This window comes from Dipodomys spectabilis, unplaced genomic scaffold, assembly GCF_019054845.1.
Source record: "Dipodomys spectabilis isolate Male_0828 unplaced genomic scaffold, ASM1905484v1 ptg000499l, whole genome shotgun sequence".
NCBI classification, from domain to species: Eukaryota; Metazoa; Chordata; class Mammalia; order Rodentia; family Heteromyidae; genus Dipodomys; species Dipodomys spectabilis.
Genome location: NW_024871176.1, coordinates 2898781 through 2914972, shown reverse-complemented (window position 1 = coordinate 2914972; position 16192 = coordinate 2898781). Strand labels below are relative to the sequence as shown.

Sequence of the window (16192 nt, the reverse complement as noted above, 5' to 3'; positions counted from 1 at the left end):
TTTCCTCCTCCCTGCCCCTCTCCCCTTGTCTTTTTCTTTTCTTTCTTTCTGCTTGTTTTTGGCTGGTTATCTGCTGTGTCTGATCCTGTGCCCTGAGGAGAGGTAGCGTGGCTAGAGGCCAGGGGCTGCTGGCGCCCTCCCCTGGACCGGCCCCGGGCTGCAGGTGGTGGGCCGCTGTACTCAGGAGGTGGGCTGTCCTTCATGCCAAGTCCCAGACTCCTGTCCCGTGGGCCACTGCAGCAGTCTGCAACAGTAACCACTTTATCCAGCCTCCCATCTGCATTCTGCTAGCTTCCCACCCCCTTTTGTATATAGCAAAAAGGTAATGTGGAAAAAAGTATTATATCATTTTTTAAAATTTTTATTTATTTTTATTGTGAAAATACTGTACAGAGGGGTTACAATTACATGGGCAAGGTAATGAGTACATTTCTTATCAAGCATTGTAGCCTCCTCCTTTGTTTCCCCTTCCTAGCCTCCCCCCGCCCCCCCTCATTTTTTTTTCTGAAGACCTAAAATGGTTCATGTTCTGCTGCTTAAGGGTTGAACATTGGACTCAGCTTCTCTCTCTCTCTCTCTCTCTCTCTCTCTCTCTCTCTCTCTCTCTCTCTCTCTCTCTCTCTCTCGTTGTTGTTGTTGTTGTTGGTCATGGGGCTTGAACTCTGGGCCTGGGCGCCATTCCTGAGCTCTTCAGCTCTAGGTGAGCGCTCTACTCCTTGAGCCACAGCGCCACTTGTGGTCTTCTGGTGCTTTATTCGAGATAAGAGTCTCACAGACTTTCCTGCCCGGGCTGGCTTTGAACCATGATCCTCAGATCTCAGCCTCCTGAGTAGCTAGTATTATAGGCATGAGCCACCAACACCCAGCTCAGCTTTTACGAGCTGGGCCTGTAGGTAGCTCTGTGTGTGGTGCAGCAAATAGAACGAATCCATACACTCTGAGCTTATCCAAGACCACTTGCAACATCTTGAAAACAAGTAGCTCCAGCCAAGGAGAGCAGGGAGCTCCTGGGGCCCCCAGGTGCTACTTAGGGCTGTGGGTTCTACCCCAAAGCTTGCTCACAGCTGCTTGAGCACTGGGGCATTCAGCTACAACAAGAGTCCTAGGAAACCAAATGGGGTTCTGGAGAAGAGACTTCAGTGAGCTCACAGCCAAAGGTCACGCGTGACCGCCCGCATGGGGATTGTACATGCCACAGTCATCTGCGTGTGGAGTTGGCAGTGAGGAGCTTGCACTGCCTTTCTCCTTGAGGAGCAAGCCCACCTCATTCTTCACCCACAGCCAGAACAGGAGCTCCACGCCCTCTGCTCAGGTCCAAATGTGCAGGCTAAGTCCTTTTTATTAGTAAACAAATATTATGTTTGAAAAAAGCTCCCAGTCTTGTGGAAGAAAAGAACAGGTTGAAGCTGGGTGCTGGTGGCTCACACCTGTAATCCTAGCTACTCAGAAGGCTGAGATGTGAGGATCACAGTTCAAAGCCAGCCTGGGCATGAAAAGTCTATGGGACTCTTATCTCTAATTAACCAAAACCAGAAGTGGTAGTGTAGCTCAAAGTGATAGAGCACTATCCTTGAGCGAAAGAGCTCAGGGACAGTGCCCAGGCCCTGAGTTCAAGCCCCACAACCAACAAAAAAAAAGAATAGGCAAGAGACTTAGACGGGGATGGGTGGGGTGGGGGTGCGGTTAAAGTGTTAAAATATCCCATAACTAGTGCTGGTACTAGTCTGTTTGACCACAACTGGCATGTCAGGTTTAGCTTCATGTATAAGAAAACTCTTCAGCTGGGCGCTGGTGGCTCACGCCTGTAATCCTAGCTACTCAGGAGGCTGAGATCTGTGGATCAAGGTTTAAAGCCAGCCCAGGCAGGAAAGTCTGTTGAACTCTTATCTCCAATAAACCACTAGAAAACCGGAAGTGGTGCTGTGGCTCAAGTGGTAGAGCGCTCGCCTTGAGCTGAAGAGCTGAGGGATAACGCCCAAGCCCAGAGTTCAAGCCCCAAGAACGACAAAAAACAAAACAAAAAAACCCAACTCTTCACAAATTAAAATTCTGGATTCTACAATATGTAATAGAAATACAAAGGTTAAAAACAGCACGGTAGCTGAAGGCTGTAACACTAAACACTAGCTACTTGGGAGGTGAAGATGGAGGGGTAGAGGCGATCCAGCCCAGCCCAGGCATAAAAGTTCATGAGCTCCAACCTCAGCAGGAAAAGCTGGGCCCAGATAGGGGTGCACATTTGTCATCCAGCTACATGGAGACATGGCTCAAGTGGTAGAGCACCTGTGTAGCAAGTGCTAGCAAAGCCCTAAGTTCAAACCCCCAAAACACTAAAAAAGTAAATGATTTTTAAATAAAAATTGCACATCTGGAGAAAAAGTCAAGCATCCAAATGTTTAAGTGAAGGGAAGTCTCCCCTTCTTTTTCCCCAGAGGATCTATCCTGTGGGTAAGATTTCATTAGAGGAGCATTCCCAGGCTTGCAGCTTGAGTTTTGCTTCAAATGGAACCTGGTCAGATGCTGTGAGAACTGTGTCCTTGCTATCCTTGCATTTTGAGGCTGAGGCCTCCCCATTCAGTTTAAAGAATTCAAACTTCATTGGCCACAGTGCATTTTCCCAGTGCTTTGTAAGTCATGTAGGAATGACTCGGAGGCTAAAAGTAAGTAAAAGTCCAGTTAAGAGAAAAATAACTTCATTAAGGAAAGCAGTTTGAGTAGTTTGCAAATATGAGTGGAATTTTGCAAGCACTTTTACTTTGGGGAGTAGGAAAATGAGAAAAATACGTAGCCTGTTACCGTCTCCAGGGTGTGAGGTTGGGAAGCAGGGTGAGTAGAGAGCTGGAGGTGAGGAGAGGTCACATGAGCCATGAGTTTTCCTGTAGACCAGAGAACAGGTGCAGTGAGGAAGGTGGTGTTCTGCTATGGCATGGCCAGTCAGACTGGTGCCCAGTGCTGCAGCAACCTCACATCTGTGTGCTCATCAGTCCTGCACATACGCCATGCAGAGGTTGCCAAGACTTGGCAGAGGTGTCCTGTATGCTCGGTGTCACGAGATTCCCCTCCTGCAACTTCCTACATTACCACACTTACACTTGTGCATCCTAGCCTGCTGGCATGCCTTTTTCTGATACTCTGGGCAGATGAAGGATAGCTTTTCTCCATCTTACCTGCCTGTATCTCTGTGCTTGGGGGGGAAAGCCACAAAGAAGAGGAGGATCCCTCCTGCCCCCAACTCCCATTTCTTGGACTGCAAAGCTCCTTGAATTGGCCTTTGGTCGGGAAAGATGGAGCTCCTGTCAGAGTCTTAGCCTCCTGCACCACCACTGACTGTGTTGGGCTGCAAGACAAGGCAGGGAAGTGAGGCACACCTCCTGCAGAGCCCCCCCTGGGACGGACTCTGCTCCTCTGCCTGTTGGCTCCAGTCTGCCTGCTAGAGTTCCCAGGCCTTTTTGTAGCTGACCAATAGGTTCCAGTGATGGTCAGACAACCACTCCACCTTCACCTTCAGACCTACACCTCCCCACCTCCTTGTGAACAGCCTAGGCCGCTGCTCTTCTGTGGTTCCCAGGCTTTCTGCCATGTGCTCTTCCTCACCAGTGAGATCTGGGGTAGAAAATGGAGGCATTGGGCCGGTCGCTGGTGGCTCACGCCTGTAATCCTAGCTACTGAGGAGGCTGAGATCTGAGGATCACAGTTCAAAGCCAGCCTGGGCAGAAAAGTCCGTAAGACTCTTATCTCCAATTAACCACTAGAAAACCCGCAAGTGGCGTGGTGGCTCAAGCGGTAGATTGCTCGCCTTGAGCTGAAGAGCACAGGGGTAGCACCCAAGCCCAGAGTTTAAGCCCCATGACCAACAACAAAAAAGAAAGGAAAAGAAAAAAAAGAAAATGGAGGCATTTACTGCTGCTCTGCTGGGAAGAGCCCGAATGAGAGTCAGTGCTATAGATAGATGCGAGCTGTTGTTAGGTTGCTAGGGCAACATTCACTGAACCAACAAATCCTACAGGACGCCTTTCCATGTTCTTAGGTGTAATTTTTTTTTTATTGAGTTAGCATTCACTTACCATGTAATTCGTCTATTTAAATTACACAATTCAGTGTTTTTAGTGAGTTATACAAGTATCCTCAAAGTAAATTTTAGAACAGGTACATCACCCAAGTAGAGACCTTGTGCTCACCAGTAGTCATTGGCCTTTCCAGTTCATTCACCCCATTCCAGCGTTAGGCCACTCCTCATCTGCTTTCATTCTCTGCATGTCTACCTGAACGGGGCATGTCATACAAATGGAATGACACGCTCCTTTGTGACTGGCTTCTTCCACTGGGTATTGTGTTTTCGGGACACAATGTTGTCCCGTCTCTGTCTGTCATTCTCTGCTGAGGCCAAACGCCCCACTGTAATGAGGCCAGTTCAGCGACTGCTCACCGTCCACGGCTAGGTGGGCGTTTGGGCTGCACTCCCCCTTCAGCTGTCATGTGTAAGTTTCTGTGTGTCCTCATTTCCTTTGGGTGTATGTACCTGGAGGTGGAATTACTGGCCTGTATGTTGATTCTGTTTAACCGTTTGAGGAATTGCCAGGCTCTTTGTTAATGTGGCTGTGCTTCTTACAGGCCCCTGCACCTTACAAGGGTTCCATTTTCTCATCATAGCCATCCTCACATATGTGCAGCAGGGCCTGCTTGTGGTTTGCATTTGCATTTCCTGATGCTGGTGGTGTCTGGCATCCTTTCATGTGCACCCTGTCTTTCATGTACACCCTATCTTTCATGTACATTCCCACATCTTCTGAGAGGCCACTATCCAGACCTTGTCTGTAGTTGACTTACCTTTTGATTGTTGAGCTGTGACTTTTTTACTTATTCGGATTACCAGTCCCATACTGGATATGTGATCTGCAATTTTCCATCTCCTAACTAAGGTTACAAAGATTTACCGCCACATTTTCTTGAGGGTTCTGTGGACTTGGTGGGTACATTGAGGTGTGTGACCAACTAGGAGGTGATTTTTGTAAGGGTGTGAATGCAGCAGGGTCCGTCCTAATGCATTGCGTGCAGACCCTGATACATTGCGTGTAGCCCCTGATGCATTACGTGCAAACCCAATTGTCCCAGCACCACGGGTGTAGGCTGTTCTTTCTCATGGAACTATCTTAGCAGCGTTCTTGAAGAATTTGAGAGCTTTTTGTAAACTCTCAGTCCCAATGCCAGCACCACACTGTCTTAAAGATTCTAGGTTTTCTACAGTGTGCTTCAAATGCTGCAGTATTAATTGTATGTGAAATTTTAAAAAGTTGTGTTGTCATCTTCTTGTGCAACATGAATAGTCGCATGTAATTCATCAAAAGTGAATTAAATTAATCACGTGCCTTGTTTTACAGCAATCCATGATCATCACCACCCCCACGTAGTGTCTCAGGCCACCTTGTCAGATGCCGTGGAGTTTGAGTTTAGTGAGGTCTTCTGGACCTCTGATGCTGACCTCCAGAGGAAGCAGGCCTATAGAGGGCAGGGGCCAGTGCTGGCAGGCAGTGACTCTCCATGATCCTGACGTTTCGTTCTATATTCAGAGGGTCTAAACCTGAAACACTCAAGTACTAAGCCCAGCTGAATGAAGCTGGGTGGGTCTACTTAAAACTCATGCTTTTGTAGTTGCTGAACCATTCATCCTGGCTGGGGCTGTGCATTAAAGTTGTCCACGTCAGCGCGTAAATCGGTGCTTGAAATCCTCTTTATAGCTCAGGTTTAGTGAGAACAAATAGAATCTTGTATTAATTTTTAAAACCTCATTTTCTACTGCAGTAGTGTGGTACTCACTGCACACTGTTGAAAATGAACTATACAATTTGTAAATGGGGGCAGAAGAGTGTGAGGGCAGGGGTGACGTTGTCCAAAAGGAAATGTGCTCTTTCCGTGACTTACGTAACTGAAACTCCTCTGTACGTCACTTTGTATAATAACAAATTTTTTTAACTAATTTTCCCGATTAGGTTGGTCACAAAAACAAAAACCCCCAAACTGTGTTTTAGTGCCCTGTAGCTTGTCCCCTTTATTTTTTGGATAGAAATAAAGCAGGAGTTCAGGCCTTCTTAATGAAACTGCTGAGCCAGAGTCTGAACAGGCTCAGCTTTGCCACCAGACACGCTTTGCTTTATTACTATGTAGGACTGCTTCATCCAAACCAATAGGAAGTTGCGCCCCCAATTAAAGAGTCTGCGCGCTTCCTGCCGCCTGACAGATAGAAAGTCGTGGCTTGCTGCCTGCTGTCAGAGCCCGCACGGGGCGCAAATGTTGCCTTTGCTCCATCTGCAATGTTAGAATAAGTTATTCAGAGCCCTTAACACAGGACCATCCCGAGCGTGCCTCCCCCTCGGTTCCAGCACGTTTTCCTGCCATCAGATGGATGCTCCTCTGCTGGAGTCTTTGGAAGGTTCTGGTGTCTTTTGTTTTAATTGGCGGGCTAGAGCCGCCTCCTAGGGTGTGATTTTCATTAGAGGGGCTGCAGAGAGGGAGTGTTGGAACGGTCCTCCAAGCCCAACCATGAATATTAAACATAATACAATTACAGCTTTCGGACCAATTATTTTTCTTTTCAGTGGGCAAAGTTGATGAAATCCCCGCTCGATGGAGGATCACACCAGCTCCCATTGGCTCCCTTTGTCCCTGGAACTGGCGTCTTGGCATGCCGTCGGGCCCGTTTGTTGTACTACCTGCTGCCCAGTGTGGAGTGCTGCGTGGCGTGCAGAGAATGCAGGCTGGCCGAGGTCCACTGCATTTCACCGTCAGGCGTTCGAGGCCCATCCCCACCTCTTACTTTCAGTAAATTTGGTCGCCTGAGTGGACTTGGCCTGATGGAGAGTTTGCATTGCTGTCTGTAGACAGGAATCCAGAGTAATGCCTCTTAAGATGTCAGGGGGAGAAGAAAGGACCCCCCTTTTTTCCTGGGCCAGGGAGGAGGTATTCAAGTCTGCCTGGGCCAGTAATGTCAAGGACACTGCCGCTGTACGTCTTGGTGTAGCTGTTTATTTGGTTGGAGCCCTCCGTGCTAATATTAAAATACAATAGGAAAACAGATGGTAAACTTTGAACTTCTGGACCAAATTTATGTTTGCTTTTGTCTCCTTAACAGCCAAACTGTAAATTATAGACTATAAATATCCAACAGGGGCTCAGGGGCTCTTCATGGACATAGCCACAGCAGAATACACCCTGTACACCAAACACACACTGAAAAAGTACTTGGGCTAAATTTTTCTGTCCCTGCTTTCATGTGGATAGTCGAAGCACAGAGAGAGGATCTTCCGCACAGGTCTTTGGACAGCCTTGATCCTTTCTTTCTTCTTTGTCTAATCGCCTTAGGTTGCTGTACAGATCTTTGGACAGAGTTGGTCCTTTCTCTCTTCTCAGTCCTGGGTCTTGAACTCAGGGTCTAGGAGCTGTCCCTGACCTTTTTTGGTCAAGGCTAGAGTCACATATTAAAGATAAGAATCTCACAGACCTTCCTGCCTGGGCTGGCTTTGAACTGTGTTCCTCAGATGTCAGCCTCCTGAGTAGCTGGGATTACAGGTGTGAGCCACCGGTGCCTGGCTCACACTTTCTAAATGACCACAGGATGGTAATGCACTCACAATACCCAGTTTCCCACCTGAGGAATGTCAGGGACTTGGTCATTTGGGGCAGTAGCGCTAACCCCATTTCCCTTTCTCCCTTCTCCAGGGTGAGGATCCATGACCTCCGCACTGATAAAATCGCCCTGTCCCTCTCCGCTCACCAGCTAGGGGTCTCTGCCGTCCAGATGGACGACTGGAAGATTGTGAGTGGAGGCGAGGAAGGCCTGGTGTCCGTGTGGGATTATCGCATGAACCAGAAGCTGTGGGAGGCCCACTCCAGGTGAGGTGCCCCCCCGACCCCCGGGCCTCCCTTCTGGAAGCGCCAGCGCCGGCTCTCACGAGGACACTGAGGCCTGCAGGTGCAGCCGCTCTGATCTTAGTACGCCATGCTTTATGCCCAGCCTGCCCCCAGCCATTTCTCATGAGTGCTCTACTGTCATTTTAGAATTCTACCATCTTATTGGGAAGGCAGAAAGGTAACTGGAAAATGGAGGTAACCAGCTCAGCTGGGCAGGATGTGACCCACCCCAATGAGAGCCAAGGGGTCGGTGTGCCCCAGGACACCTGTCTGCCCAAGTGGCACCCCACTGAGGGCCAGGGACACCTGTCTGCCTGCAAGCTCTTCTGTTCATGTGTCACCTCTCTACTGCTAGGGCTTTCCTCGGGCTGTTTGGACGCTTCAGCTAGGAGAGATTTGTCATTTCAGCCTTTAATGCAGCTATTCAGCAGATAAATAGACAACATCCCACGCACAGGCAGACAGGTGGGAACCGTTCTCCCGCCAAGAAGAACTGAGGAAAAGCACATGTGGTTCAAGAGCCCACACCCCTGCCATGACACACGAGCCAACTGCTTAAAAGATCCCTGTGAGCCACTAGCTCGCGCTCCTGAGCCCAGCTACTCAGGAAGCCGAGAGCTGAGGATTGTTTGTGATTCCAAGCCAGCCCGGGCAGGAAAGTTCATGAGACTCTTACCGCCAATAAGCTTCTCAGAAAAAGCTCAGAGTGGTGCTGTGGCACAAGTAAGTGGTAGATCACTAGCCTTGAGCAAATGAAGCTCAGGTACAGCACCTAGTCCCAGAGTTCAAGCCCCAAGACCAGCAAGAGCCTACTTCATAACCTCACAGTAGAGGCTGTGTGGGAGAGCGTGCCTCCCTGGCCGTCTTTCAGTGCCTCTCCACACCCACATTCTAGAGACATGAGCACAATCAGGAGACCAGGAACAAAGCCTTCCAGTGGCAAGTCTTAGTCTGGGAAGCAGTGCACCTGTCACCGCTGAAGTCCGTGGTGATTCACCGTGTGGCCACTAGGTGGTATCACAAGGCTGGAATCCCGGCACCTTGCTGCCTCTCCACCTGGAGGCTAGACCCTGCCTGGCTGTTTCCCAATGAGCTGGTTTCTGTGGTGCTGAGCCTTCCTATAGGCCATTCAGGGCAAGCCAGCTAGTGGTCCAGGCTAGGTCTCCCCTAGCTGTGGTCCTGCCACAGCTAGCACCAGCAGCTGCCTGTCCCCTCCCTCCCCAGGGGCATTTTCACCCACCAACTGATCCCTTCCCTCTGCAGGGCGTGTCAAGAGTACAGTTAGTGTTAGGCTTCCAGGCCCAGGAGCCCCACCCATCCATGCCTCTCCTAAGCTCCAGTGCAGCCGTCTACTCCATCCGTCATCCTCCTGTCTGGCACCAGCAGTCAGGCCGAGACTAGGCCTTTCCCTGTCATTCTCCTCCCCCATCCTCCCCAGCCTACGCCTCCAACCTGAGGCCTCCCCTGCCTCCAGCCAGCCCGTCCTCTGCTGTACCATTCTCAGCCGGCCTGACTGGTGTCTCCCATCCTGCCCTCGCTTTGGCTACTTTCTAGAGGGGTACAGTTACCTCCTGCTAGTTGGGAACCCCTCTGCGACGCCGTGCCACCTGGCATTTCCTGGTTCTGTGCTGTGGTCACAGCAACCACTGCAGGAAGTGCTGTAGGATGGAAGAAGTCTCTGTTTTGGCAAACAGACTCAATGTCCCCTTCCCAGATCTTCGGAACATGCTTTCCCACCCAGAGCACAGAGCCATGGGGCCCACTGGGCCCTTCGCTCCCCCCACCCCAGGCCTTCCAGCCAGGGCCACAGAAAGGGGACAGGCCTCCCTGCACACAGATGGTCAGTTTCACCTTGAGTCGTTAGGCCCCGAAACACAGGTGCCTTGCCGATCCGATCTCCAGCCCCCTCAGGAGCGGAGGCGGGACAGGGCCCTGTGGACACGGCCGCCTCTGCTGTGAGTCCACTTCCGAGCACAGAGCAGGTGTCCGTTGTGTTCCACGCACACTCACGGTGCGTCTCTCCTTGTCTGCAGACACCCTGTGCGCCACGTAGCCTTCAACAGCCACAGCCTCGTCACAGCCCACGTGCCCTATGAGAGGGTGGTGCGCAACTCCGACCTGGACAACTTCGCCACGCACAGGAGGTCAGATGCTAACCATGGCTTGCTGATGAAACCGCCTTGATGCCGCCTCAGCCGCATCTGTGTCCAGGCCTGGCCCCCCTTTTGTAGGAGTTGGGAACGTGATGTTGGCTGTAGGGGAGCCCAGAGCATGCGTACGAGGTGCTTCCCGGATGTGCTCCCCAGCCGCCCACAGCATCTGTGCAGGGAGGACCAGGAGATGGCAGTAGCCTGGCCAAGAGGGAGGCACTCTGCTTCCCAGGTCGGGGCCAGCCCAGGCAGGACCAGGGCAGGAGGGCGCAGGAGCTGCTTACGATCTCAGTATTGGCTAGTCGCTCTGAGGCCTCCTCGTCTGCTTGCTTGACACACAGCGTGCCCCGGGAGACCTGTATAACACGTACCTCTTGCAGACAGAGGCTGTCCTGACCTGTGCTCCCTTGCTTCCTCCAGACACCGGGGGCTGATCCATGCCTACGAGTTTGCGGTGGACCAGCTGGCCCTTCAGAGCCCTCTTCCTGTCTGCCGCTCGTCCTGTGACGTCATGGCTGCGTACAACTACGACCTCGCACTGGCCTTTCCCTATGACAGTGTGTAGGGAGTCACCCCACCTGGGAGTAGAGAGAACACGGGGCAGGTAATTTTATCCATTTACCACAGTGCCCTGCACTGGGTGGCAAAGGTTTGAGCCGCCTGCTCCCCCCACCCTGGAGCTTATCAGCCGGCTTTGTTCATCTTGCTCTGTTCTCTCTCTCTCTCCTGTGGCTTTGAATATCACACACTAATGACTCAATCTGAACTTCCTTCCACATGCTGCCTGGCCTGGCCTATCTGGGACCTGACACCCTCCCTGGCCTCGTCCTGGGCACTGGGACCTCAGCTCCAAGTCCTGGAGTCCTTGAGGTGCCCCAGCCTCGGCACCTCCTTCCTTTGGGTCGCAGATCCTACTCAGGCACTGAGGATCAGCACTGAGCTGTACCCCGCTCCACCACCACCCAATGTACACTTAGCAAAGCACTGCTTTTTCTGGATAGATTTTACCATGGCTCATAATTATATATTTATACAGTTATTTCATGGGGACTATTTTGCGTTGATACACAGTAAACATTTTCTACTGTGGATTAAGCGGCCACTCTCTCCGGGGATGGGAGACGGGGTTGCTGTGAGGACGGGGAGGCGGGCAGGGGACCAGGAGCCTCTCTCCACAGTGCTGTGAGTGCCCACCCGCAGCTCGTGGCTGCGACGGTGCACAGCCACCTCGAACACGGACGGAGCTACAGAGGGAAAGGAGGTCAGGCCCGTGGACACAGTCATTAACCCTGGCCCATAGGTGGTGCAGAACTTTGTGCCTTTTCAAATTCCTGTAGACCACGCGCCAGACACGCTGTGTGACGGCCACCAAGTCTCTCGGTGAGCAGAAGGTCCCAACCCCAGGGCCGTGGAGCTAGAATCACAAAGCCCGTTATGGAAAAGCCTGTAGAAATTCCAGACACCTCTGACTCTGCCGTAGAGGGGAATTAAAAGAGAAATAGCACTTCTCTAAGAGGGTGCTGAACGTCCAAACCTGGGGAGCCAGCGCGGGGCTGGAGCAAGGAGGGGGCACTGCAGAGGGGACTGAGCCCCCTGGGGCTGTCCCGGGACGGGACAGGTGCAGAACGCGAGGGACAGGTGCGGGCGGGCGGGAGCCAGAGGCCGTCTTGGAGGCTCTGCAGGCGCACCGGCGGTGACTGGCTCTGCTCACCCGGGGCTCCCCTCGCTCACCATCACCCGAGGCCCACAAGTGATGGCTTTGTGTTCCTCACCCTGCTACGGAGCTCCAGCTCTAGCCAAGGCCTGGGGGGCTTGAAGAGAGCCTGAAGCCAGACCTTGATGCTGCCTCCTTTCAGAGCCCCTCCCGCCCTGTCTGGTCCTGTACTGTCCATCACCCACTCCTCCCTGAGCAAAGCCTCCCAGACCCCACCTCCTGCTTGGAAGCCTCCCGAGACGCCTTTTCTTTTCAGGAGGGCAGCTCATCTTACAGCAGTCCCCCTCCCAAGCCCATTGAAGAGCTTCAAAGAAATGAGACCCAGAAATCTCACCAAAGTTAAAAATGGTTTTCAGGGGGCTGGAATGGTAGAGCACTGGCCTCACATGCATGAGGTCCTGGGTTCGATTCCTCAGCACTGCATACACAGCAAAAGCCAGAAGTGATGCTGTGGCTCAAGTGGTAGAGTGCTAGCTTTGAGCAAAAGCAGCTCAAGGACAGTGCCCAGACCCTGAGTTCAAGCCCCAGGACTAGCCAAAAAAAGCCAGGCGCTGGTGGCTTATGCCTGTAATCCTAGCTACTCAGGAGGCTGAGATCTGAGGATTGCAATTCAGAGCCAGCCTGGGCAGGAAAGTCCGTGAGACTCTTATCTCCAATTCATCACCAGAAAACTGGAAGTGGTGCAGTGGCTCTAGCCTTGAGCTGAAGAGCTGAGGGACAGCGCCCAGGCCCAGAGTTCAAGCCCCACGACCGACAAAACAAAAACAACAAAATTCCATAGAGCCTTTGTGTTCCTGCTCCACTGCACCCAGCGCTTGCTGGTGACGCAGCTTCTCTGGTGGCACTTCTCTGGACTTCCAGTGCCCGTCAGCTGTGTGGCCTCAGCATCGCCCCCTTCTCCCCCCCTCCTTCCCCCCCCCACCCCGCACGCCACTCCCCATTACACAGTAAGCGCTGTCAACTTCCTGTGGTCAGCTTACTTTCCCACTGCAGGGCGCACGCTGCCAGCTCGCTCCCACTCTGTCGTGCTGGCGGGGAGGTGGGGGTGGGAGGGGGCTCCTGGTCCAGGGACCACAAGACCCACCTTTCCTTACCCTCCAGTCCATGCCAGGGAAGGTGATGGCCCCAGGAAGTCCTCCCCCAGGGGAACCGAGCCTCTCCCCTGGGAGAAGCACCTGGGAGGGGACAGTGCTTCCAGCCGCAGCCGGCCGCTGGCTGAAGCAGCCTTGCTGCGCTTGCTCTGGCCGGGGTGCAGCTCCCCTGACTGGGGTGCCCGCTTTGAACAGCAGCTGCGGCCGCGGTGAGCTGATGGTGCTGGCTGGCCAGGCGGTGGCGCGTGTGCCACACAGACCTGCCCATCACCCCAGGCAGCCAGGCCAGATGGTTACCTGGCTGCTGAAGCAGGGCCTGCGGCGACTTGGCCATGCTGCTCTCCTGTGCAGCGGCAGATACCCGCCCGCTGGGCTTCAGGGGGGCTGCGGGCCTCCAGGAGCAGCCCCTGGCTCTGTGCGAGGCCCTGTTCTTTCCCCAGAAAGGAGAAAGCCCGCCCTTGCCCAGGCATGGAGACGGCTGGCGGCTTCTCAGAAATGGACAGGGCAGCATGCTCCGTCCATGCACCCTTCCCCTCACTGCTGCCCAGGGGAATGGCCCTCAAGGTGCCCACATGCCCTGCCCAGGCTTCGTCTCCTGCCTACTCCCTGCCCTGGACCCAGCCCTCCTGGCTGTTTTCACCCACACCTGGCCTGCCGGCCGTTGTGCACACAGGCAGAGCCGGAGACAAAGACCCCGAGGATGCCCCAGAGTGGGGTGACGTGGTCCTGGCTCCTGTTCACGCCACCACAAGGTGACCTTGGGAAGACACCTACACAGCCAGTGCTTTCCAGACCCCCTCCAAGCTCCCTTGCAGTTTTAATGCGGCCTGCTTGAGCCCCAGGGCACCCCACAGCCTTCCTCACTGCAGGTGGGCAGGGACCCGGCCAGAGCCATGGATGGATGCTTTCCTGTTAGCACAGCAAAAAGAACTTTCTAGTCACTTGGACCCAAAAATAACATCAAGGGGTTCTCTTTTGTTGGCCTCTTAATAACTCATTCCCCAGAGGCCAGGGCAGAGGGCCTGTGGTCCTGCCCAGTCCCCGTCCATAATTCATGTGTCACCCGCTGCCAGTTTCCACCGGCTGCTTCTATAAAGTTTCCGTTCCGCAGCCCTATGTGAAGGTCCGCTCACGTGCTTGCCACAAACCACCCTTCCCACAGGTAGCATGGCAGTACAGGACAAGACCCCTCTTCCAGGTTCTTCCAGCAAAGGGCTGAAGATTGGAGAAAGGAAGTGGCCTTCGCCCGGGTCCCCTGTCCCTGCTTGGTTCTCCACCCACAGCCCTGGTCTCCCAGTGCCCACTTATCAGCGGCCTCCAAATATTTAACTTAGTGCTGAATTCCACCTAGTTCCGTGTAACTTCAGATGGGAAAGATCGTTACCAGCCCTTCTCATTCGCCTCTCTTAGAACAAGTTAGGCACAAGCAGCACCTGCTTCAGGCTGTTCAGTTTGGTTTGTATCCCCTGCCAGGCGTAGGGGGGCTGCTGCCCTCAGTCAGGGGCTGTGCAGCCAGAACTCCCCTCCTGGGCATGCCCAGCAGGGGCAGGTAGCAAGAATCCTTCCCCAGCCACCTGCTTCCTGTCTCACAGGCCTCACTGCCCAGATGGCCTGGCTACCCCCACATCCATGCCTGGAGCAGTGGCCCTCCGTCTTTGCTGATCAAAGGCCAGCCGCCCGCGGGTTGCTGGGAATTGGGCTGCACAGGCGGAGAGCAGGTTTGCACCAACTCAGCCCACACCACTGGTGCAAAGCACTCCAGGAGCTGGCAGCAGAGCCCCAGGTAGCCCTGGAGCCCAGAGCCTTACCCTGCCAGCTAGACAGCACCCTCGTGCTGGGATAGGAGCTCGCGTCTCAGCAGCACGCATGAGATGTGGAATCACTCATTGTATTTCGCTCTTTAGATGAACCACAGCCCAAAGCTTCAAAGACACCGGGCACGAACGAGCCCACAGCGGCTCTGTCTCCCCAGCGAGAGCTCCCGGCATGGGGGCCCAGCGCGGTTATTTATTATTTATAAAAAACATTTTGCATTCATGAACTGCCTTTGTTAGAAAAATCAAAATCAGAACACAGGGGAGTGGCTCAGAACTCCAGGCCCATGGCAGGCAGGCTGCTCAGGAGACGGAGGCCTGCCCACCGCAGGCCTGGAGCCAGCGGTGTGGTTCCAGACACTTCCTAGAGAGGAGCTCAGTATGATGTTGGCCCCTCACACCACCCCAGCGACCTCCTAGAACCCCAGCCCAGCCCGCAGGGTCAACTTGGCAAGGCGTTGTCTCCCCAGATTCCCAGCCTCCCTTCCCGCCTGCTGCCTCAGCCCTGGTGGAGCTGAGGCCTGGCGGTGCGCGCATCACCAGGTCTGCCGAGCACTGTCTCGCGCACTGACCACCGCCCGCCACGTGAGGAGGAGCCGAATGGCCTCCAGTTGCCATCTGCCACCACCAGGAGCCCCTCCCAACAAGAAGCCTGCGGACCTCGCTTCCTCCCCAGTCCCCGCATCCCTTTGATTTGCCACTCCCTTTGTTTAGCCATTTAACACCAACTTGAACCTCAGACACAGCCCGGGGACGCTGATGGGCTGCCACATTTCTAATGATGAGCATCAGATTAGCACACGCTGTGAAAGTAAACCAACACCAAGAACCAGCCCGGGGCTGGGAGAGCTGCACGAGCAGGCCTCTGGGGCCCTGTCCAGAGCCCGGGGCAAGGAGGCCGGCTCTGCATCAGCATCCCCCCACCCCCACCCCGAGACCCTCATGGAGACCAGCTCTAAGCCTGGCTCACTATCAGTGTTATCAGGATTGTACCAAGGAGCAAGCTGAACCTCCAGACCAGGAGGGGCACACCCACAGGTTCACCCACCCCGCCATGAACATGTTTCCTAGGGGATCTTGGGTTTCTACAAACCCAAGGCTGGGGCAGAGCAGAGGAGACCGTGCATGCTCAGTACTAAAACCGAATGAGAAACTAAACAGCAGCCATGGCTGGGTAATCCAGAGAACTTTCTGGAAGGTAGGGAGATAGCTCCAAACAAGTATCAGCAGCTGAACCAAGCATCTTGTAAATGCCCACAAGAGACTTGGAGAACCAACTACAAGGAATGCCAGCCTCCCCAGCCTTTGCTGCCCACCTCCACTGGGGTGCATGGCCTTTGTTTCTGTGCTCTCCCTCTCCCTCTCTCTCTCTCTCTCTCTCTCTCTCTCTCTCTCTCTCTCTCTCACACACACACACACACACACACACACACACACCTCGATGCCGTCTTTCATTTGGAAGTTGACAGCCAGGGTTAGAGGGTTGGAGGTGAGCAATGCCTGGCTCTACCACTGCCA

General features: G+C 53.6%; 1 protein-coding gene across 1 annotated transcript in view; it reads left to right on the top strand.

Annotated features, from left to right (window-relative positions):
* Positions 1 to 11146, top strand: part of Fbxw8 (F-box and WD repeat domain containing 8) — an 83438-nt gene extending 72292 nt beyond the window's left edge. The window contains exons 9-11 of the mRNA XM_042669639.1: positions 7714 to 7887; positions 9939 to 10049; positions 10476 to 11146. Of these exons, the coding sequence (XP_042525573.1) occupies positions 7714 to 7887; positions 9939 to 10049; positions 10476 to 10620 (430 nt within the window). The 3' untranslated portion in view covers positions 10621 to 11146. The remainder of the gene's footprint in view (positions 1 to 7713; positions 7888 to 9938; positions 10050 to 10475) is intronic.
* Positions 11147 to 16192: the final 5046 nt, after the last annotated feature.